The 20,765-nt window shown below is 44.1% G+C and overlaps 1 protein-coding gene across 1 annotated transcript in view; it reads right to left on the reverse strand.

Moving 5' to 3' along the window:
- Positions 1–1,508: 1,508 nt before the first annotated feature.
- Positions 1,509–20,765, reverse strand: part of ZRSR2 (zinc finger CCCH-type, RNA binding motif and serine/arginine rich 2) — a 748,465-nt gene continuing 729,208 nt past the window's right edge. The window contains exon 10 of the mRNA XM_044073070.1: positions 1,509–2,944. Within this exon, the coding sequence (XP_043929005.1) occupies positions 2,100–2,944 (845 nt within the window). The 3' untranslated portion in view covers positions 1,509–2,099. The remainder of the gene's footprint in view (positions 2,945–20,765) is intronic.

Here is a 20,765-nt window from a genome sequence, read left to right on the forward strand (position 1 = left end):
GACTGCAGCAGCTCTCCCATCAAGCCACTCAAAAAAATCTTGAGTAGAGGAAAAATGAGACTGCAAACTGCTACCCCAACCGATTTTTCTTTAATGATGTACCTCAACTTTACTTAGTGACATGTCTCTACTGTAGAAACTGTGACTGATATTTAATACTGACAAATAAGCATCTCACACAATTGCAGCCAAATACAAACACAGGCTTTAATTGAAAATTGGTCTGCCACTGTGGCTCTTTGTACTTACCTGTCAGTAGCAGGTACCAGCTACACTGTATCATGCTTTCAAATAATAGAAGCAGATTTGCTGGATGTGTCAAACAGGGAACAGAAAATCATTTATCTAAGTTGGAGGCCAATTATTACCAAGATCTTGTTTACAGCTGATGGAAATCAAAGAACTAACTTGTAAAAAAATAACTGTTCTTTAGCTCACATTACATAGAGGACTGTAACGGAGTCTCTGTTGATAAAGCTGCTGCTTGCTCAAGGAAGGGATGTCAAGAAATTCACTTAAACAGTGGAACAAAGACAACCATGAAAGCTGAAGCCTGATAACTATGTTGAGAACATACACCAAGAGACTTATGACTGGAGAGCCCTGATCATAATTCTTTATGGTATGTGGGTGGTTTATCCACTCCAATTTATTACCAGTTGTAGAAAAAAGTGTTTAATGGATTTGAAAGTTGTAAAATGCTTAGTGCTGCCACAAAGACAGCAAACAGAAACTGTGTCCCTCTGATGAATGAACTCCACTTTGCTACACTTTTTGTCTGAGTGCACGCACATGTGCACGTGTGTGTATGTGCACGTGTCAGAGACAAAGAGTGAGAGATAAACAGGGAAGCGTACTGCAGGTTTTAAAACTGTGAAAGTGCTTCACACACAATACTGTGCAGGGAAAGATGTCAAAAATGTTCTTAAAGTTGTCTTTTCCACAATTTACAATGTAACCACGGTGTTCCATGAACTGTACAAAAAAAAGTTCAGATGCACTTAAAATGGACACACACAGGAGGAAATCAAAATATTAATGTGATCTAGTATGAACCTTCACTCATGATTCAAATTTATGCTCACTGGGTGTATTAAGCCTTAACTGCTGCTTAACAAAACCAGGCTGCACATGACTGTTGTTGAAAGTTTGTTACTGAAAACTTCCCGAGTATGAACCTTGCTATAACAAAAATACTACTGTAATAACATTGCATAAGAAACTCATTATAATTATATTATTTGTTTTCTGAGAGTAATACGGGTGTTCTATGAAGCCCCTGAAATCACTTTCATTCAAGTGGTAAGAACAGGCAGATTACAGGTAACAAAAGTCTTCTCTGAATAAGAAATCCACTTTACGTATATACACACACACACAAACATCTATACATATATATATATATATATATATATATATATATATATATATATACATACATATACACACGTGTGTGTGTATATACATACATATATATATATATATATATATATATATATATACGGACATATACACACACATACATATACACAGAAATAAATATATATGAGAAAATGATTAATGGAGTGCCATCTGCTGAAAAAGTATTATTCAAGTCTGTACACACACACACATACACAAACATATACACACATGTGCATGTATATGTATGTCACTGCACATATGTTTGTGGGTGTATGTACGTAACGAATATATTCTCCAAGCTTGAAACTGTAAGAAACTTATTCTGTTTAAACTACTAGCATCTGATGATAGTAAATGATGCAACACCATTTAAAAAGATAACGGTCATACTATGCATTACCCAAGTATAGTTTTGGTGGTCTTTACAACTATGACTAAATATATACTTTTTCCTTTTTTAACATGAGACAAATTAGTCTTGACCTTCTTAAAACCTGCCTCACACTTGAATACTACTTTTCAGCAGAAGACGCTCCTCATTTTCTCACTAAAAAACAAAACCAGCTTGGCATGGTTTGAATGGACATGAAAAAAACTCAATGTGCTCTTTCCAGTTTTTTTTCCTTAACACCATACTGTTGCCAGGTTTTACTTGGCTATCTTCAAATGAAATAGCATAAGGGATTTCCATGACTTCATTCTCCCTCTCCTTTTTCCTCTTTCTTATGTGAAATGTCTTGGATAGAATTTTCATTTACTATTTTCTCTTGTGAAATGTCCTGGGCAGAATTTCCAAGTGAGTTGGTATTAGGTTTTTTGTCATTACAGTCATTAGATGCATTATCCAAATGGCTTCTTTCTTTTTCATGGCTAAATTTCTTTTTAGCATTCTGATTGTCTGGACTAGGACTTAGGCTTCTCGAGTACTCGCTGCTTGAACTTTCTGTCCTTTCTCTGCTGCAGCTCTTGGATTTTCGTGCGTCACAACTTGATGACCTTTCCCTATTTCTTCCTCTGCTATGAGATCGCCTTCCCTTGCTGAAACTTCTTGATCGTGACTTACTACTACTACTTTTTGCCCTTCTCCTTCTGCTGCTTCTGACTGGAGAGTTGTCTCTGCTTCTTCCTCTGCTGCGAGACCGTTTCCTACCTCTGCTCCTTGACCTTGACTTAGTGCGACTTTTAGCTCTCTCTCTACTTCTTCCTCTGCTCCTTGACCGCCTCTTTTCAGGACTTCTTGATCGGTGATATCGTCTTCTTTCTCTGCTTCTACCACTTCTTCTTTTCCTTTCTGATTCGCCATTCCTTCTGTATGATCCGTATGAGATAGGACTACGTCTCCTCCTCGACCAGTTGTAGAAGTCATGGTGGTGCAGTCTCTCCCTTCTTTCAGAGCTTCTTACAGAAAGCTGACGGACACTTCTCTCAGGTGATGCACGTATATCTCTGTCTGCTTCCCAGAATTCATTTGTCAGATTTTTAAATACGTGAAGAAAATTACAATGCTTGCCTCTAGGACACTTCTGTCTTTCAAACAAACCTACCAAGAAAAGGGAAAAATTGTAAGTTCAGTGATGTTAGCACTTGCTTGCTTCCTACATCACATGGCTGACATTTTAATGTCATAGCTTTTCTAAAATAAGAAATATACATAATGTTAATTTAATTGTTACAAAAACTTTCAAGTCAGTTATAGATCAGCAAAACAAATCTGAAGGACACTTCTTTTAGCAGTGTGGAGAAGTTAATATGTTATTAGCATTTATTTTACAACCTCAAACAACTGTCAACAGAAGATGATTTCCTAAATGATGAACAGCAGAAGGCACCTACTTTACATATGTAACGTGGCTGCTTGCACACACACACACACAAGATGGTCAGTGCACTACTGGTAAACAGAGTTCGCTATAAAGAAATTTAAAATATTACTGAAACATTTTAAGTCACACAATCAAAGAAAACTATGCTTCAGTGGAAAATCAAAGTCTCTTCATTGCATTATTTTCAAGCATCTCAATACCCAGTGATTCAGTTGCATATAATTTATTTTTCTGGAAACAGACTACTAAAGTGTACTCATTTCAGGTACTGTAACTAGATTCTACACAAGACTGCGGTGGTGGTGCTGCAGTAGCGTTGTCGCCTCGGAATTAGACGTTGTCCCATTTGATTCTCAGCTAGAGTGTCTTCTGTGTGGCGACATGCATGAATGGGCGTACCTTCGTTGAAAGTTGTGCGTCAGGGCTGGCAACTCGGCACATGAAAATCTACTGCCAATCATTAGCGGACCAGAGTTCCACTGTGGCGACCCCTAACCGGGAAAAGCCGAAAGACACAACTAGATTCTACACAAGAAACCGTGTTAACATCCAGTATGTATTTTTTTTATCAAAATTAGCAATATAACATGAAAAGGGAGAAATATGTGACATCTGAATTTGAGATTTGAAGAGGAAAACTGAAGTCTCATCCATCTGTCAGCTGAGCTGTATGCAACTGCCAACACCGAACTGGATGACAGCTACCTTCACTGAAAACTTTAGATTAGATACAACAAATGAAATGTTAAGAAAATTGGTGCTGCACCTTTCCATCCATCTGAATATAAACAGAGAAGTTATAGCCTCAGAGCTGGTAAAGTAAACTGTGTGTGTGTGTGTGTGTGTGGGGGGGGGTTGCAGCTATCTCCCACAGCAATAGCTTTACTTCATAACTTAAGTGTTCTGAAAAATATGGCACTTCTGCTAAAGTGTCATACAGCCAGTTTAAAGAACATAAAAGTAAAGCACTTTAGTGTACCTGTACAAAACAGTGTGAAATTGAGAGAAAAAGAAGTTATGTACTCACATAACGTTCCATTTGAGTAAGTAAACTTCATTTGTCAGCAACCTGTGGGTTTCAGATCTGACACGGATCCGAGCCGGCAGCATACCAAGCAAAAAGATCCGAGCTCCAAGCTCCTCCCCCCTACCCATACTACACTGCAACCTCCTTCCAATCCTCAGATCGAGTTTGCCACTCCACACGTGACACCAACAAACTAAAACCTGAGACCCCTTAACCAAGGACAAACATCAAGCTTGTGAACTTAGAACATCGAGCTCAGCAGAAATAATCGCCAAGGTAAAGGGGAAGGAGGGAGGGATGGTTGCTAACAAATGAAGTTTACCTACTCAGATGGAACATTATGGTGAGTACATAACTTCTTTATCTGAAGTAGTTAACTTCATTTAATCAGCAACCTGTGGGACAGAGTCCCCAGCTACCCGAAATCTTGGGAGGCCCTTAAGGAAGGATGTTCCGGAGCACTGCAGAGCCAAAGGAAGCCCTTCCTCTAGACACCAAATCCAGTTTATAATGAGTAATAAAAGAGAGAGAGGACACCCAGGTAGCCGCTGAGCAAATGTCATCCAGGGAAACTCTAGACCAGAATGCGGCAGACGTTGCCATAGAACGCGTAGAATGAGCATGAACTCCTACTGGTTCTGGTAAAACAAGCTCTCTATATGCTTGTAGGATACAAAGTGAATCCACCTAGCGGGAGTCACCTTTGAAACTTGTTTCCCTAAAAAAAGGCTTAGAAAAGGAAACAAAAAGTTGATCAGATTTAGGAAAGACTGCCGTCCTGTGCAAATAAAAACGTAACTGCCTGTGAACATCCAGCAAATGAAGTTTGTACTCCCCTTTGTCCTGAAAATTAGGGAAAAAACAAGCAAATTAAGAGACTGATTAATGTTGGTCTCAGAAGCAACTTTAGGGAGAAAAGACGGATTTATCCTGAGAGACACCCTGTCCTTATGAAACACTAGATATGGGGGTTTCATACAAAGAGCCTGAAGCTGCGACAATCTCCTGGCTGAGGTGATAGCTACCAGAAAAGCAGTCTTCCATGACAAGAATTTTAAGTCAACTAATGCAGAGGGCTCAAAAGGAGGCACAACTAAGGCCTGAAGAACCGAAGTCAGATCCCACGGCGGGGACGGATTCTTAATAGGAGTTCTCATAAGAAAAGTGCCTTTCAAAAAGGTCTTACAAATTCTGGCAGCAGCGAGACAGCCTAAATTGTCCCCTACATGAAAATGAGAAATAGCCGCCAGCTGGACCTTCAATGTAGAAGAGCTGGTTCCTTGCTGGAAGATACGAGACAAAAAGTCTAATACGGCTGGGATCGGAGCGGTAAAAGGATCCAGATTGCTCTGTTTAGCCCAAATGGAGAAACGTCTCCATTTGCTACAGTAAATTTTCCTGGTAGAGGATTTATGTGCCACAACCAAGATGGATTTAACAGGGCAAGAGATACTGGGAGTCCTAGCAACTAGTGGAACTGGAGCAGCCAAGCTGTGAGCTTCAGGCTGTCCAGATTTGGAGGAAGCATTCCCGAGGGGTGACGAATCAGATCCAGAATGGGATCCAAGATCCAGGGTGGAGCTATGAGAAGAGACCGTAGGCAGGGAAACCAGACTTGACGAGGCCAGAATGGGGCTATGAGGATCATTCTGCTCCCCAACCGACGAGCTTTCTGTAAGAATTTTGTCATGAGTGGGAGCAGGGGATACTCATAAAGAAGACCGGCTGGAGAGGCATGAACGAGAGTGTCTCTGGGGGCTTCCCCCGTCGGGGGGATTAGAGCAAAAAACTTGCTGCACTTCACGTTGGATGGTGATGCTAAGAGATCGCAGCAAGGCTGACCCACTTGAGGAAGATCTGTTCCTCTACACAAGGGTTCAGAGACCACTCGTAGGGAGAAAGGATAGTTCTGCTCAATTTGTCTGCCAACATGTTGGACCGACCCGGAATGTGCATTGCTATCAGAAAGCGGTTGGTGGAGATCGCCCATTCTCAAACTCTCATGGCTTCTCGACATAGGGGATAAGATTTGGTTCCCCTCTGTTTGTTGATATACCAAATCACTGGCATATTGACTGACTGGATCGCAATAGTTCCCAGAGGAAGATAAGCATGAAGGGCCAACGCTAAAAGGACCGCTCTCATCTCTTGAACATTTATATGCAGAATGTTCTCACTTTGAGTCCACGTGCCTTGAACAGTCTTGCCCGAATAGCCCCCCCCCCACCCTAGGCGGGAGGCATCTGTGGTCACCGTGGCTTGGGTTGGGGCACAACAAAGGGACATCCCTCCTGCAAATCCCGGGATCGGAGCCACTATGTGAGAGAAATTCTGCACACTCTGGTCAGAGGGATCGGAAAATATAGAAGTTGATTAAGTATCGACCACTGAACTTGCAACGTCCACTGTAAAATTCTCATATGCAGATGAGCACAAGGGATCAGGTTGATAGCTGTTGCCATAGACCCTAAGGCTCTCAGGACTAATTCTGCTGGGGGTGCAGGGGACTGCAGAAGCGCTAACACATTAAGTGCCAGGCTGTGTAGTCGGTCTGGAGTCAAAAATTCCCTGGCCTGAAGAGAATTTATTCTCGCCCCTATGAAGTAAAACACTTGAACAGGCTGAAGGGAAGACTTCCTGAGATTTATGGTGATCCCCAGCCGAGGTGATATCCGGAGAAAGAAATCTCTGGCTAGTAAGAGTAGATGCCTGGTAGGAGCGGTGAGGAGCCAGTCGTCCAGGTATGGGAAGACCTGAATGCCTTGAAGTCTCATGTGGGCTGTTACAACTGCCATGACCTTGGTGAACACCCCGGGGGTTGTGGTGAGACCGAAGGGTAGGACCTTGAATTGATAATGACTGGCCCCTAGCCGACAGCGGAGGAACCTCGTGGATCGCCTGTCCATCAGGATATGGTAGTATGCATCCTTGAGGTCTATCGAGCACAACCAGTCTTCCTCCTGCAAGAAGGGCAGGATGGATTGAAGCGTGACCATCCGGAACTTTTCCTTGACAACTAACAGATTCATTGCTGATAGGTTGAGAGTCGGCTTTAGGTCCCCAGTCTTTTTTGGCACCAAAAAGAACATAGAATAGATGCCTGAGCCGGGCTGGTCTGGAAGCACCTGCTGGATGGTTCTCTTTTTCTATCAGCTTTTGTATTTTCAAAGCCGCGGCCTCCCTCTGAGCGGGTGGTACATCCGGGAGGTGCCTTGTGTAACGGGGTTTGTTTGTGAAGGGAACAGAATAGCCTCTGGATATTATTCAAAGCACCCAGCGATCTGTCGTGATGGACTCCCATTGGGCCCACGTAATTTGACTGCAGCGGGACCTTGTGAAAGAGTATGCAGAGTCTCCCCCGGAGTCCATGTCGGACGAGGATAAATGGACCTTCTCGGCTCCAGAGAGGAGCAGTTGGGCAACCCCCTCAGGGTTGCTGCACGGGTTGATCTGAAAAAGGTTCCTGTGTCCTGAAGTTCTTTGCCCCCCCCCCCCTGCTTCTGGGCCGGCGTCCACCTTGTCCCCCTCTGCCTCTGGGGGAAGAGTCCTGAGCGTTCCGGGACTGCTGAGATTTCTGGAACCACAGCTTCTTTTGCCTTCGCTGGTTCCTGGAAAAGGACCTTTGAGGGTTAGAGAAGCGGATCCAGACGGCTGACAGCATTTTCCCATCGTTCTTGCTCTGGACAAGCGTATCGCGGACAGTCTTTCTGAACAGGGTCGAACAGTCAAAGGGTGCGTTAATGAAGGACGCCTTGAAGGGTTCCGAGAAATCGTAAAGACGGAGCCAGGCGTGACACCTTAAGGCGATACCGGACCGCTAGCCCTAGCAGCTCCCTCGGTGGCGTGAGAGAGTAGACGCATGGACGTATTGGTCATAGACTTGAGAGTGGCCATACGAGCCGAGAAGGTCCGTTTATCCTCGTCCGACATGGACTCCGGGGGAGACTCTGCGCACTCTTTCACAAGGTCCCACTGCAGTCGAATTACGTGGGCCAAATAATTCAGCATCCTTATAGTAAAGGTAGCTGAAGCAAAAATCCACTTTCCAAGATGGTCCATCGCCCTGGACTCCTTGTCTGGGGGGGGGGGGGGTGGACCAAGGAACTTTCCTGGGTGAGTTACTTTTTTATGGCCACCGCCACCACCATGGCATCAACCAGGGAACCTTTGCTCCAAGAAGCTCTATCTGCCGGGGGGCTCAATATTTTGTTGGGCCTTTTGGGTATTGGCTCCACAGTGTCCGGCTCCTTCCAAGCTCTGGTGGTGATAAGGTCCACCAGAGGGTCAAGCTTGGTGGGGCACCCAAGAGGTAGATGGACCTGTGTCGAATGCCTCCAGGAATACAGACTCGTCAGAGGAAGGTTTTTGGGTGGACCCCCCCCCCCCAAAGATTTCCATTAGGTCTCCGAAGGAGATGTCTTTGGGGGGTGATTTGGGGGAACCTTCCCCTTCCTCCAAGTCAGTATCCTCAGTGAAGGACTCGGGGAGTCCAATTGCCTCCTTTTACACTGGCATTTGGGAGAAACCTCCTTGGGTGGACTCTCCGGGGAGGGCTCACAAATGATTTTGTGTTCCTCCAGGGGAACTGGCTGGGATGCAAGCTGTCTCTGGGGGGACTGAGACTGGATGACAGAAGACCAGCCCAACTGCGAGGGGGCAGGGATGGACCCAGAGGAAAGAGTGAGGGGTCTTGATCCTTCAGAGAAAACCCTCTCCACAACAAATGCCAAAGGAGAACCGGCTTCCCTTAAACTGGTGGTGAGTGTAGCTGCAACCCTCGGATTCGACGAAGGGATCGGAGCTGAAGTTGGAACGGCCGGACCCAAAGGGACGGTATGCCCCAACCACAACAGAGTCAATGACACTTCACCCCCTCGGATCAGACACCCAACTCTCGGCTCCGAGAGCTTGTATCCGAAAGCGCCCCCGACAGACTCCAGGGCATGGCCGGCGTCAAGGCCGAAGGTATCATCGGCACTGAACCCCTGAGTCTGGGGCTCCTCGGATCCATAGACTCCAAAATCTGATGGTGGATTGGAGAAGGAGCTACCGGGGTGAAAAACGGACCCGAACTCCCCGCACCGGTGGTGGAGGGGGGGCAGCAACACTCCCATCTGCAGTTGAGTTTGTAGAAAAAACCTTTGCATCATCCGATCCATGTCTGCTTCAGAGATGCTCAGAGTTGATCTTGAGGACACCGGCTGGGAGGGCCGACGCGAAGATGACAGAGGGTGGTCTAGCCTTTTCCTCCGGAGAAAAATGTGGTGAACAGAGCCGAGAAGAGGATGGCCAAGTAACTAACAGGAGACAAAATCACCTTAGCGGGATGGGCCGTTGGATCCAACTCGGCCTGCCGCTTGCAGCCCTTCTCTCTATGTTTTTCCTTTTCTGTTTGTCTCCCTGTGTTTGTCTTTCATTCGCTCTTTCTTGGCCTCTCTCTCCCCCTGTGGCAAGGTGGGAGGGTGAGTCCCGAACAGGGGAGGATGGCCGGAAGGCTGGACAGCCACAGCTGTGGCTGGCGAAGAAGCTGTGGAAGAAGTAGCAGAAGTTGATTCCGCAGGTAGAAGACCTGCCAGAATCAACTTGTTCCTGCGATCCCGCAAAGCTCGGGGGTTGAAGGCCGCACAGATTTTGCAGCCAGATGACAAATTAGGCACCCTCAAGCAAACTACACACAGAGTGCGACTGTCGGCTGGAGACAGCTTGTGGCCACACACTGTACACTTAGAGAAAGTCACTTTCTGACTTTCCGACATAGTAATCGCGTGCGCACACACACACACACACACACACACACACACACACACACACACACACACACACACTCTACAGGCAGGAAGGGGGGGCCTACACTGACAGAAAGTTAAGAACTTTCTAACTTACAAAACGCAAATATCTAGCGAGGAAGGAAACCCGTAATGAGAAATAAACTAATAGCTATCTATAGATATATCAAAGGGGCACACACAGACCAATACATTTCGAAAAACCCTGACAAATTTGCCTGGAGCTCAGAAATCCCGTGCTGGCAAAGCCACAGCAAACGAGATCTGGGGATTGGAAGGAGGTTGCAGTAGAGTATGGGTAGGGGGGAGGAGCTTGGAGCTTGGATCTTTTTGCTTGGTATGCTGTCAGATCCGAAACCCACAGGTTGCTGATCAAATGAAGTTAACTACTTCAGATCTAACGTTAATATAATTGGTCTATTAACACCATAAATTATAATAAACTGATTAAAGTGTTATTAAACAGTGTAGAAAAAAGTCTTCCCCCAAAAAATACTTGAGGGAAGGGGGTAAAATTTGTGATGTACTTTATAACGTGTAATGGAAAGGCCTGCATAAGAAGTTTCCAAATAAGAATTATCCTGTAATTCACTTCAGTCAAATATATCTCTTAACCATACATCAAAAAGACTTGCAGACAAAAAGATTGCAAGAATTCCACCTTTTTCTGTACAGTGGTTAATAACTCTAAATTGTTAACATTTATTCTTCATTTTTAAAGTAGCTGTATTGCTACTATAAACCATTTAAAAAGTTCTCCCTCTACTCAGACCTACAAAACTTGGACCATGCATTGTTTTTGAGTGACCAGTTCACTTGGATTCTCAGCTTGACTTTAGCCTTGCACTTTGGTGACTTGGACGGGAATGGGCGAAGATAAACAGCAGAAAGGTAGGACAGAAACAGGGCTTAAGGTTTATCTGATCTTTGTTGCTGTACAGCAAATGTAAAACAGAAATAAGCCTGTATATTAAGACAGAACAGAGTATCAGAACTGTGTCCTACTTCTTTATGAAGGATCATCCTCACAATGCACATGTATGCCTCTGCCATTAATGGATTAAAAATCCTCTAGTCCACCTGGATGAATGCTTGTGACCTCTACAACAACGACAGATTATTACAATTAGTGTAAAACTGAACACAGCTTCTTTTCAGGTTAGAAGCTGAAGTTTTATAAAGTAAATTCTCTAACACTGAGTCAGTGAGCAAAGGTCACACCAGAACAAAGGCTGAAGTCTGAAGATGGCTAAATGCACACAGATGCAACTGACATCAGGAAATGTGAAAATAAAGAAGCAAATAAATAAGACTTTAAATGCAAAACTAAATATTTTACTTGTGGAATGAAGTAATGCAGACAGTATAGTCAGTACAAAATGTACAGTAGCTCTCTACTATAATACAAGAAAAACATCTGAAAATGGTCCGACTCACCCACAATCTACAATCATATCAATGAAACATTTGCAATACGGTAAGATTTACCACACTATATAAAAAGCTTATTGGTGCATTGCTAAATCTTCACCCACATACATTCACAGGTGGTCAAACTCACATCAGGTATACTCATACACTCCTTGTGTTCTGACTGAAAAGTGCTATCAATCTGGAAATATAATCGCTGCTAAGTATAATTCTTGGCACTTCAACTTTTCAGAGTTCTGCATTGTCTTAATTTTTGCCTGACTGAATTAATTTATACATCTGTTGACTGAATTATTTTATATATCTGTTGACTGAATTATGTTATATATTTGCTGACTGAATTATTTTATACATTTGCTGGCATTGTTTTTTGTTTCTGATCTCTTCTGAAACTGGTTTTCTCCCTTCTACCCACCATATTCCTGTGGTGTTTGTCAAAGTCGGTGGCTTTGCAGTTGACCCCCCACCCACTCACTGTAAATTTGATCTGGGACACTCCTCCCAGTCTAGTGTTTATTCTACCTAATACAGACCGAACATTTGAGAAGGCCAACCCACTTGGGTTCTTAACCTTCAAATATCTTCTGCTCCTCCTTCCTCCCCCTGCACTTTACTAACAAAAAAATCTCTTTGTGTTCTGAGTATGCTTCTCAGCTGATTAGTATTATTTTTTGGCACTTCTTAACTGTTCAGAGTTGAATAAAACAACTGAATTTAGTTCAGAATACATTTCGACTAAATTGCATTTATTTAAACTATATTTATTTTAATACTGCTACACACTCAAGTTTGCTAGCTTGCATTGCACTTGAATTGTTTTTAGTGCTGTTTTAGCTGCTTTCTGAAAAAAAAAATCTTAGCTTGTTTCCTGCCTTTCCTGTAACTAGTCTAGTCCAGATACAGATTTGCTCTTTCCAGGACTGTTGGTAAGCTTCTGAGCTCCCAAGCCTTTCTGCGTTGGAGGAAAGCCTTCTAAGCTTATCAGTGAGAGTAGTAAGCATTAGGTAGCCTATTGACCACAAGGGAAGTGGTTTCTGGCCCAGAAATTGTAGATTATTGGCCACTGGGCAGTTTTTCCATATCTTTCAACTTTCTGACTTAAAAGCCCACATTTGCGCTTGTTTTCCACCTTTCCTGTAACTAGTCTAGTCCATGTACAGATCTGCTGTATCCAGGATTGTTTATAGGCTTCTGAGCCCTCTCATGCCCCTCTGTGCTAAAGGGAAGCCTTCTAGCTTATGAGTGGGAGTGGTAAGCAGTAGGTAGCCTATCTACCACAAGAGGAGTGGTTTCTGGCCCAGAAATTGTAGCTTATTGGTCGTTTGGGCAGTTTTGTCCATTTCTTTCAACTTTCTGGTTTAAAAGTCCACATCTGCACTTGTTTCCCACCTTTCCTGTAACTAATCTAGTCCAGATACAGACTTGCTGTATCCAGGACTATTTGTAAGCTTCTGAGTGGTGCCAAAGTCTGCTCTTCAATTTTTCCCTTATATCTGCTAGTTCTCTCCTCTCCTGCACATTTACTAGTTTATTAGTTTAGCACTTTACCAGACTTCTTGTAGCAATTACTGTAGCACACAACAGTGCTACCAGCACTAAATGTTCTACAAGGAAACAGCTCCAGTATTTATTAATGCCCACCCCTCCAAGCATGTCTAAAGGTCAGTTCCCTGTGCTGTCTCCTATTAACCTGGTGAACTTGGGCATCCCGACGCAATGTAGCAACTGCCTCATGTACACTGACAACCCTCTCCTCTTACCTCTCAACACTCAGACTTGTAAGAGATGCACTTATATATCCAAACTGGAAGCCACTCACTCTCCAGCCAAGACCGGAAGAGCTGGTCAAGAGGAGAAAGTCAACACTTGCACCACACCACATGAAACATACAGCCCTCCAGAACACACACCAGCACTGCCTTCACATAAAAACACAAAGTACACACCCACTTTTGCGGAGGGTCTCAATAAAAATCTACCCAAACAGCAGAGACCTCCAAGGCAGAAATGCACCCAACCACCACAACACAACACCAATTACGAGACACACAACTCTCCTAAACAGTGTGCCACTCAACCAAAGCCCCTAAGGTAAAACAGCATGCCCAACACACTAGTCATAGGTGACTTGATAAGTGAGGCAGACTGATGTCCCACTCACTAGGTTGAATAAGGAGAAAGCAACAGTCAGCTGCATGTCAGACGCCAGGATCTGCCACAACGCACGCACTCAGGTCCCTCAACAACAGGTACAAATATGACTCTGTCATTGTACATGTGGGTGTGAATGACCGGAGATGTACCTCCCTGGACTACATGAAAAGAGACATGGAGGAGCTCTTGGATTATGTAGCCCCGGCGGGTATAACCCTAGCCCTGAGCATCATCCTACCATCACCCAGAATGATACCACAGTACAAGCAGAAAATGATTGATTTCAACAATTGGCTAAGTTTCTGGTGTCATTCTAAGGGGATCCAGTATGTGTCTGCCTGGGATGACATGACTGACAGACCTCGATGCTTTGCCAGAGATGGCCTGCATCTGTCACCTCTGGGCTTCCGGATACTGGCTAAGGCTCTTGCACCCCTACAGTGCCTTTTTTTAGGTGTTCCAAAGACAGAATTACCACTGTAACAGCTACAAACAAATGCAATCTGAGAGTCATGCTGCTCAACGCTAGAACTCTAAATCTAAAAATGCACTCGTTCAAAGCACAGCTTAAAATAGAGAACATAGACATTTGTGCTGTAACAGAGACCTGGTTCGAGGCAGCAGAAAGCACCCCTGCACCACCAGGCAATAACTCATTCCACACCTTTCGACCCCAGAATTTGGACCGATGTTCCAAAGGCGGTGGTGCTTCTATATTCATAAAGGATGCGCACACCTCCAGACTGGTGGCCCAACATAACGCATCTGAGATACTGCAGGTGTAGCTAACACTGGGTATACAGCCATTCAGGTCGTAGCCTGCTATAGGTACCCAACCATGTCCCAAGACTCACACTCCACGTTCCTAAGCACCCTGGAGAATATTCGGGTCCAACCTAACATACACATACTGGGTGACTTCAACTACCCCTCCATTAACTGGGAAAACTAAGCATGTACCAATACACTTGCTCAATGTTTTCTGGAATTCATTATTTCCAATGCTCTGGACCAGCTTGTTCTTACCCCACTAGAGGTAGCAACATCCTTAAACTGGTCATTACTAACATGGGTGACAGTTGCTCTGAACCAATAGTCAACTCCTCCCTGGTTAGATCAGACCACAAACTAATCACCTTGGAAATCCACATCCCCCCCCCCAAAGGTAACCACCATGAAAAACTTCTCTAAAGCTAACTTTGGGCTCCTAAAAACAGAGGTGGCTAACTTCACGGCATCCATGCAAATGAATTGTGGCATAACTGCCAAATCATACACCAATGCACTGTACAAACACATACACAAATGCATGGATCTCGCCACACTCAATAGAACCAAGATGCTCTCCTCAAAAAAAAAGGGAAGCCAATCTGGTGGTCCCCCTGCCATAAACAAACTCTACAACAGAAGGAGGAAACTGATGCGGAATAAGGCGAAGTTTCAAGACTTGAAAAACTTTCTTATCAGCCTCAACAAAAGGTTGAGATCCCTTATCAAATCCTCTAAAGCTAGCTATGAAAACAGAATTGCAATAGATAGTAAAGACAACCACAAAGACTTCTACAGTTATGTAGAGAATATCCACGGCAATACCCAGATTTGCTCTGAGCTACTGCACAATGGTACCCTCCTATACTGAGCCAACAGATATTGCCAATATACTGGCCAACAGACTCAGTGCTAACTTTACCCCTCTTCCTCCCCCAAAGGACCAATCACAATACCAGCAGATTGTCAGGCACCCAGTATTACTGCTGCACAGGCTAAAACAGCACTGTCCATGGCCAAGAATACAGCTTCTATGGGACATGACAATATCCCTGGCTGTGTTCTACATGAACTACAGAGTGAAATGGCACCTCACCTGTGTGCCCTGTTCAATCATAGCCTCACCTCAGGCTTTGGCCCTACCGAATGCTGCACTGCTACAGTCATCCCTCTCCACAAAGGCGGAGCGACTACAGACCCCAGGAACTATTGCCCAATTAGCCTGATGAGTCTGATATGCAAAGCTATGGAACGCATCATCATGTACCTAATAAACAAGGATATAGGGAATCTCCAAACTCTGGATCCTACACAGTTTGGTTGTGTGAAAAGTAGATCATGCCTGCTCAACTTGGTCGACTTCTATGAGTCAGTCACCAGAGCTGTGGATGAAGGCAAGGTGGTTCATACAGCCCTACCTTGATCTGGCCAATGCCTTTGATACCATTTCCCAATCAGGAATCAGAAAAACTCAATAAGCTAGGCATCAAACCCTATATCACTAGGTGGGTTGCAAACTGGCTCTCAGAACCCACAGTGCAAAAGTAGCTGACTCCAAGTCAGACTGCTGACTAGTCACGACTGGAGTCCCACAGAGTTCATTCTTGGGTCCTCTCCTGTTTGGTATCTACTTTTCTGAAGTCCAGGCCAACACAAAGGGACTATGGCTGACAAAGTTCACAGACGATTGCAAGTTGGGAGCTATTATTAACTCCCCAAATGATGTTGATATCCCACAGAAAGGCCTCAATAACACTGACTGGTGTCAGAACCATGGCCTTAACCTAAATGCCAAAAAATGTGTCATCATCCCCCTTGGGAAAAACCCGGTTCCCTTGAATTTCCACATTGATGGTTGTCCACGAACACAGAAGACGTCATAAGAGATCTGGGAACACAGGTTGACAGCAACCTCTTTTGACCACCACGTTGCCACTGTGGTCAGAAAGTCCTTCTATGTGGCACATCTAATTACTAAGAGTTTTGCATCCAGGAAGAAAGGGGTCATTGTCTCCCTCTACTCTTCCCTCATTAGGCCAATCGAGTACAATGCCCCATTCGGCATGTACCTCACTAGACACCTGCAACAACTGCAGAGGCTGCAAAAGTACCTCACAAAGAGGATTCTAGGCCTTAAACACTTGTCCTATATGGACAGACTCAAAAAGACTCCAACTATTCTCTGTCTCACATCGCCTACTTAGAGGAAATCTCTGCTTGACTTACAAAGCCATGTCTGACCAAGCTCTGTTAGAAATGCTACATCTAAAGAAATCCCAATTCCTCCGCACCACACGCTCCAGAGATCTCAACCTCATTACCACAATCAACAGAACATGCTGGAGGGACAGGTTTATAACCCAGAGACTGCCCATGCTATGGAACAAACTTCCCACATGTCAAGCAGAACACCTCACTGGCCCTCCAGGAGAAATCTTGATGAGTGGTTGGGAAATAGAAAATTCACTCCGGGGATCACTCCAGTGGCTCTATTCGACAGAGGCACTAGGAATTAAGGTCGGGTGGCACAATGCCAGAGTAATCCTATGGGCTAGGCTTGTAAAGGTTCCAGGGCCATTAGCCTAGTACACACCTATGAACCTATGGTAGTCCAACTAAACACATGCACTCACATTATACCATAAACTCTGCAAATATGTCTAAAGTGGGTTTTACTTCAAATACACTCAATTTGTCCATACTTCGCACTTCTACATACAAGGCCATTTTTCAGATGGGATCTGACTTTTTCAGCTAATCTGGAAATCCTTGGGAATCTGATTCTGGCATTTAGAACTGGTGTTTGTTTGTGCTGCAGTACCAACCACCTCAAAAAAAAAAAAAAAAAAAAAAAAAAAAGACTTGACAATTTTGTTGATTTTTCAGCCAAGAAGTTCAAACTCACATCACCCCAGAATGCACCATAAACTCTGCAAATATGCCCACAGTACATCTTCCTTCAAATAGGCCGACGAACACAAGGGCATTTTTAAGCCTAGCCATGCATCTCAAATCTCTTGACAAGTTCTGGTACCCTTGCTAAGTGTAACCAGGAGTTTGGGAGGTGAAACTTTTACAAGCAGGGCCTGGGAGATAAAACATTTAAAGGCTGCCTGTGCCCATTAGAGACACAGGTGCCAAACCAGGGATGAATTTCTTGTTCCTTGTCCAATTGCCCAAGTTACATTTGAATTGGGTTGTGGAGGAGCTCTGTTTTGCTTGAATAGGAAGCCTATTCCAGAGTAGTGGTGTCTGGGATATATACCTCTCAATCCAGCAGGTCCTCTTTATATATCAGGCAAAGCTTATGTTTTTAGAATGGGTAATTCTGGTGGTGTTTGTTTTGTGGCTATGCAGGAGGTCCATCAGAGTGGATGCCAGGCATAGATCTCCCCTCAACAGCCTGTAGGAGACAGAATACAGGGATAGGGCCTTGATGCGGTCTGCAGAGGACACGTTACTTATGCCCTGTATTCTTTTAGTGAGGAAACTCTGTGGACATTCCAACTGTTGGATATGCCTGTTTAGGTACATACCAAAGGGAGCACTGTACTCAATGACAGGTCTGATGAATGCTGAATACAGTGGAACAATGACTTCCTTGGACCTAGAAGCCATACCTTTGTCTATAAGTTGCACAACAGAATGATTTCCTCACTACTGTAGACATATGATGGTCAAATGGCAGATTACTGTCTGTGTCCCCAAGTCCCTGACTACTGGGTCAGCTCTTATGGGTGTGCTGTCAATATATTTAACAGGGTTAAATGGCTTCCCAAAGGATACTACTGTGCATTTCTTGTAATTTAGTTTTAGTCCATGGGTCTGACACCGCTGTTTGTCTCAGCCCTTCCTGGAGAACATGTGCGTCAACGGGCAACTCAATGAAAGGTCCTAATTTGCAATCATCTGCAATCTTACTGTCAACCAGAGGCCAGTAACACTGGCCTTGATTTCAGAGAAGCAAATGCTCAAAAAGAGTGGTCCCACGACTGATCTCTGAGGGACAACACTTGTGACTGGGCCTCTTTGTAGAGGTGGACTCCACAATTCATTCTAATTTCCTGGGTCCTGTCAGTGAGCCAGCTGGCTATCTACTAGGTCACATAAGGGATTTGTACCAAACCTCTTAAGTTTGTCAACAATGTGAGTGAGGAATTGTGACAAATGCCTTAGCCAGGTCAGGGTACATGGTGTGAACCATTCTGCCCTAATCCATTGCTTTAGCAACCTTCTCAAAGAAATTCACCAGGTTGAGTAGGCATGACCTGCCCTTGATGAAACCAAACTGGGATGGGTCCAGTGTCTGGAAGTTTATGTCACTACTGATCATTTCCACGATAATTATTTCCATGGGTTTGATATCAGACTAGTGAGACTTATCGGTTTATAGCTTCCAGGGTCTGTAGATGGACTTTGCAGAGGGATGACTGTTGCTGCTCCCCATTCATGAAGCACAATGCCTGTTTAGATGCTACAGTTAAATAGCAATTCCAGAGGGCCTCGCAGGTTATATTTTGTGCTATTTAAAAGGCATCCCTAGGATACTGTCTGAGCCCATTGATATAGTGCTCTCGGCCTCAGAGAGAGCACTGAGGACCCATTCCCTAGTGATAGCCAGAGGGGGGTTATATTTGATGGCATTTCCTGAAGGAAGTTTGAGAGGGAGACAGAGATAAAGTTGGTGCTGAATTCGTCAGCCAGTAGGTTTACTACATCTTATGGCTCAGTATAGGTGGCTCCAATTACAATGAGCTTTGCACACAATTGTGTATTGCCTTTGAGGTTGAGGATATAGCTAAATAATTCCTTGTGGTTGTCCTTTACATCAAATTTAACTTTAGTACACTTTGTCCTCAGAGTTGTTTAGTTTGATGAGAGTGCTTTTATCCTGCTGGGTGCCACACCTCCTAATTTTTGCCATGCTTTTTTTCGTTCTGTTATACAGCTTACTGATGTTGTGATTCCACCAGGGTGGCTTGTTTTTTCGGTTAGTTCTGTACTACTACTACTTGATGGGTATAGTTGCCTCCATTGTAGCTATTAACATGCTTGTACAGAGTTTCTGTGAACAGTTCTGCGTAGGCAGTAGTGTTCTCAGGGTTTATGGGGGCTTGAAATGTTGCCCGGTTATCACTGAACAGTAGGACGTTAGCCTTAGAGTAGTTCTGAATATTCCAGGGTTAGCTGGGGTTCCAGGTTTTATTTTACTTCAAAAGAAACATTTTAGACTTCTACAATTAAGCCCATTCACAGTTGGAACTGGAGTTTTCAGCTAATTTGGGATCTCTGGGACTTGAATATGGCAATTTTACATGGGACTGCTATTTCTGCTTGCCCTTAGAGACCAGATCATCAGGCACTGCACTCAACATTTGGTTGTTCTAAGCTGCTCCCAGTATGTGTTTCATTTGGCTATGTAAAGATGTTTGCGGCAAATTTAGGAATACTGCTTGGCCTTGAGCTTATTCATACACAAGCTCCGACTGACAGACAGACATCCACAGTCAAGTTCATTTTTCAACTGGGACTTGACTTTTTAATCTGGAGTGTACTGGGACCGGTTTCTGGTAATTTCATTTGGGACTGCTGGCAACAGGAAGGGTAGCAGGTTAGGTTTTGCAAATATGGTTTGCAGGCAGCTCTCCTGCATGTGTTAAGATTGGCTGACCGTTTAAATTTGTTTGTTAAAAATTTACAACTGCACAGACTTGCACTCTTGTGCTGAAGGCTGTCACCAAATGCTTCAACTAAGAGACAGACTTCTACAACAAAGTCCATTTTTCATCTGATACTGCACTAGTCTCATTAAGCACAACACTACGGACATCACTGATATACAGAAAACAGTGGGTGCTTTTCCTTACTCTCTTATTTCAACAATAAGCCTCAAAGAGCACTTCCTCGTCCAGGGGTGGGGTTCAGTTGGCCAAGATCCCCGCTGCCTCTCCAGTTCAATCATCTTGCAAAAGGCAACATCTTCAGAAGGGGATTGTGGTGAGTCTTCTTGCTCATCCAAGTCCGTGTCTGACATTGAGAACTCTAAAGGGTAGTCCACATACATCCTTGTGCATGTCCATTTCCTGATGATCTCTGGAGGTGGCTGATCCAAATCCCCAGAGGACTCTGACTAAACCCTGCCCTCATTCCTTAAGGTTTTCCATTCTGCTCTGTCATAGGAACTTGTGATGACAAGTCTTAAGGACAGTTAACTTGGTGCCAGAAACTGAAGATATCAGTGGAAGGAGTGGCTATCATCTAGTCTATAGCCACAAAAGCAGAATCCATCAGCACTGGAGATCCTTAGCCCAGTATCATGTCCGTTTCCAGTGAAGTGGACATAAGCGACATTGATGAGGGATATCCCAAAAC

This window comes from Protopterus annectens, chromosome 5.part1 (assembly GCF_019279795.1).
Source record: "Protopterus annectens isolate FY-2018-M chromosome 5.part1, PAN1.0, whole genome shotgun sequence".
Classification (NCBI taxonomy): domain Eukaryota; kingdom Metazoa; phylum Chordata; order Ceratodontiformes; family Protopteridae; genus Protopterus; species Protopterus annectens.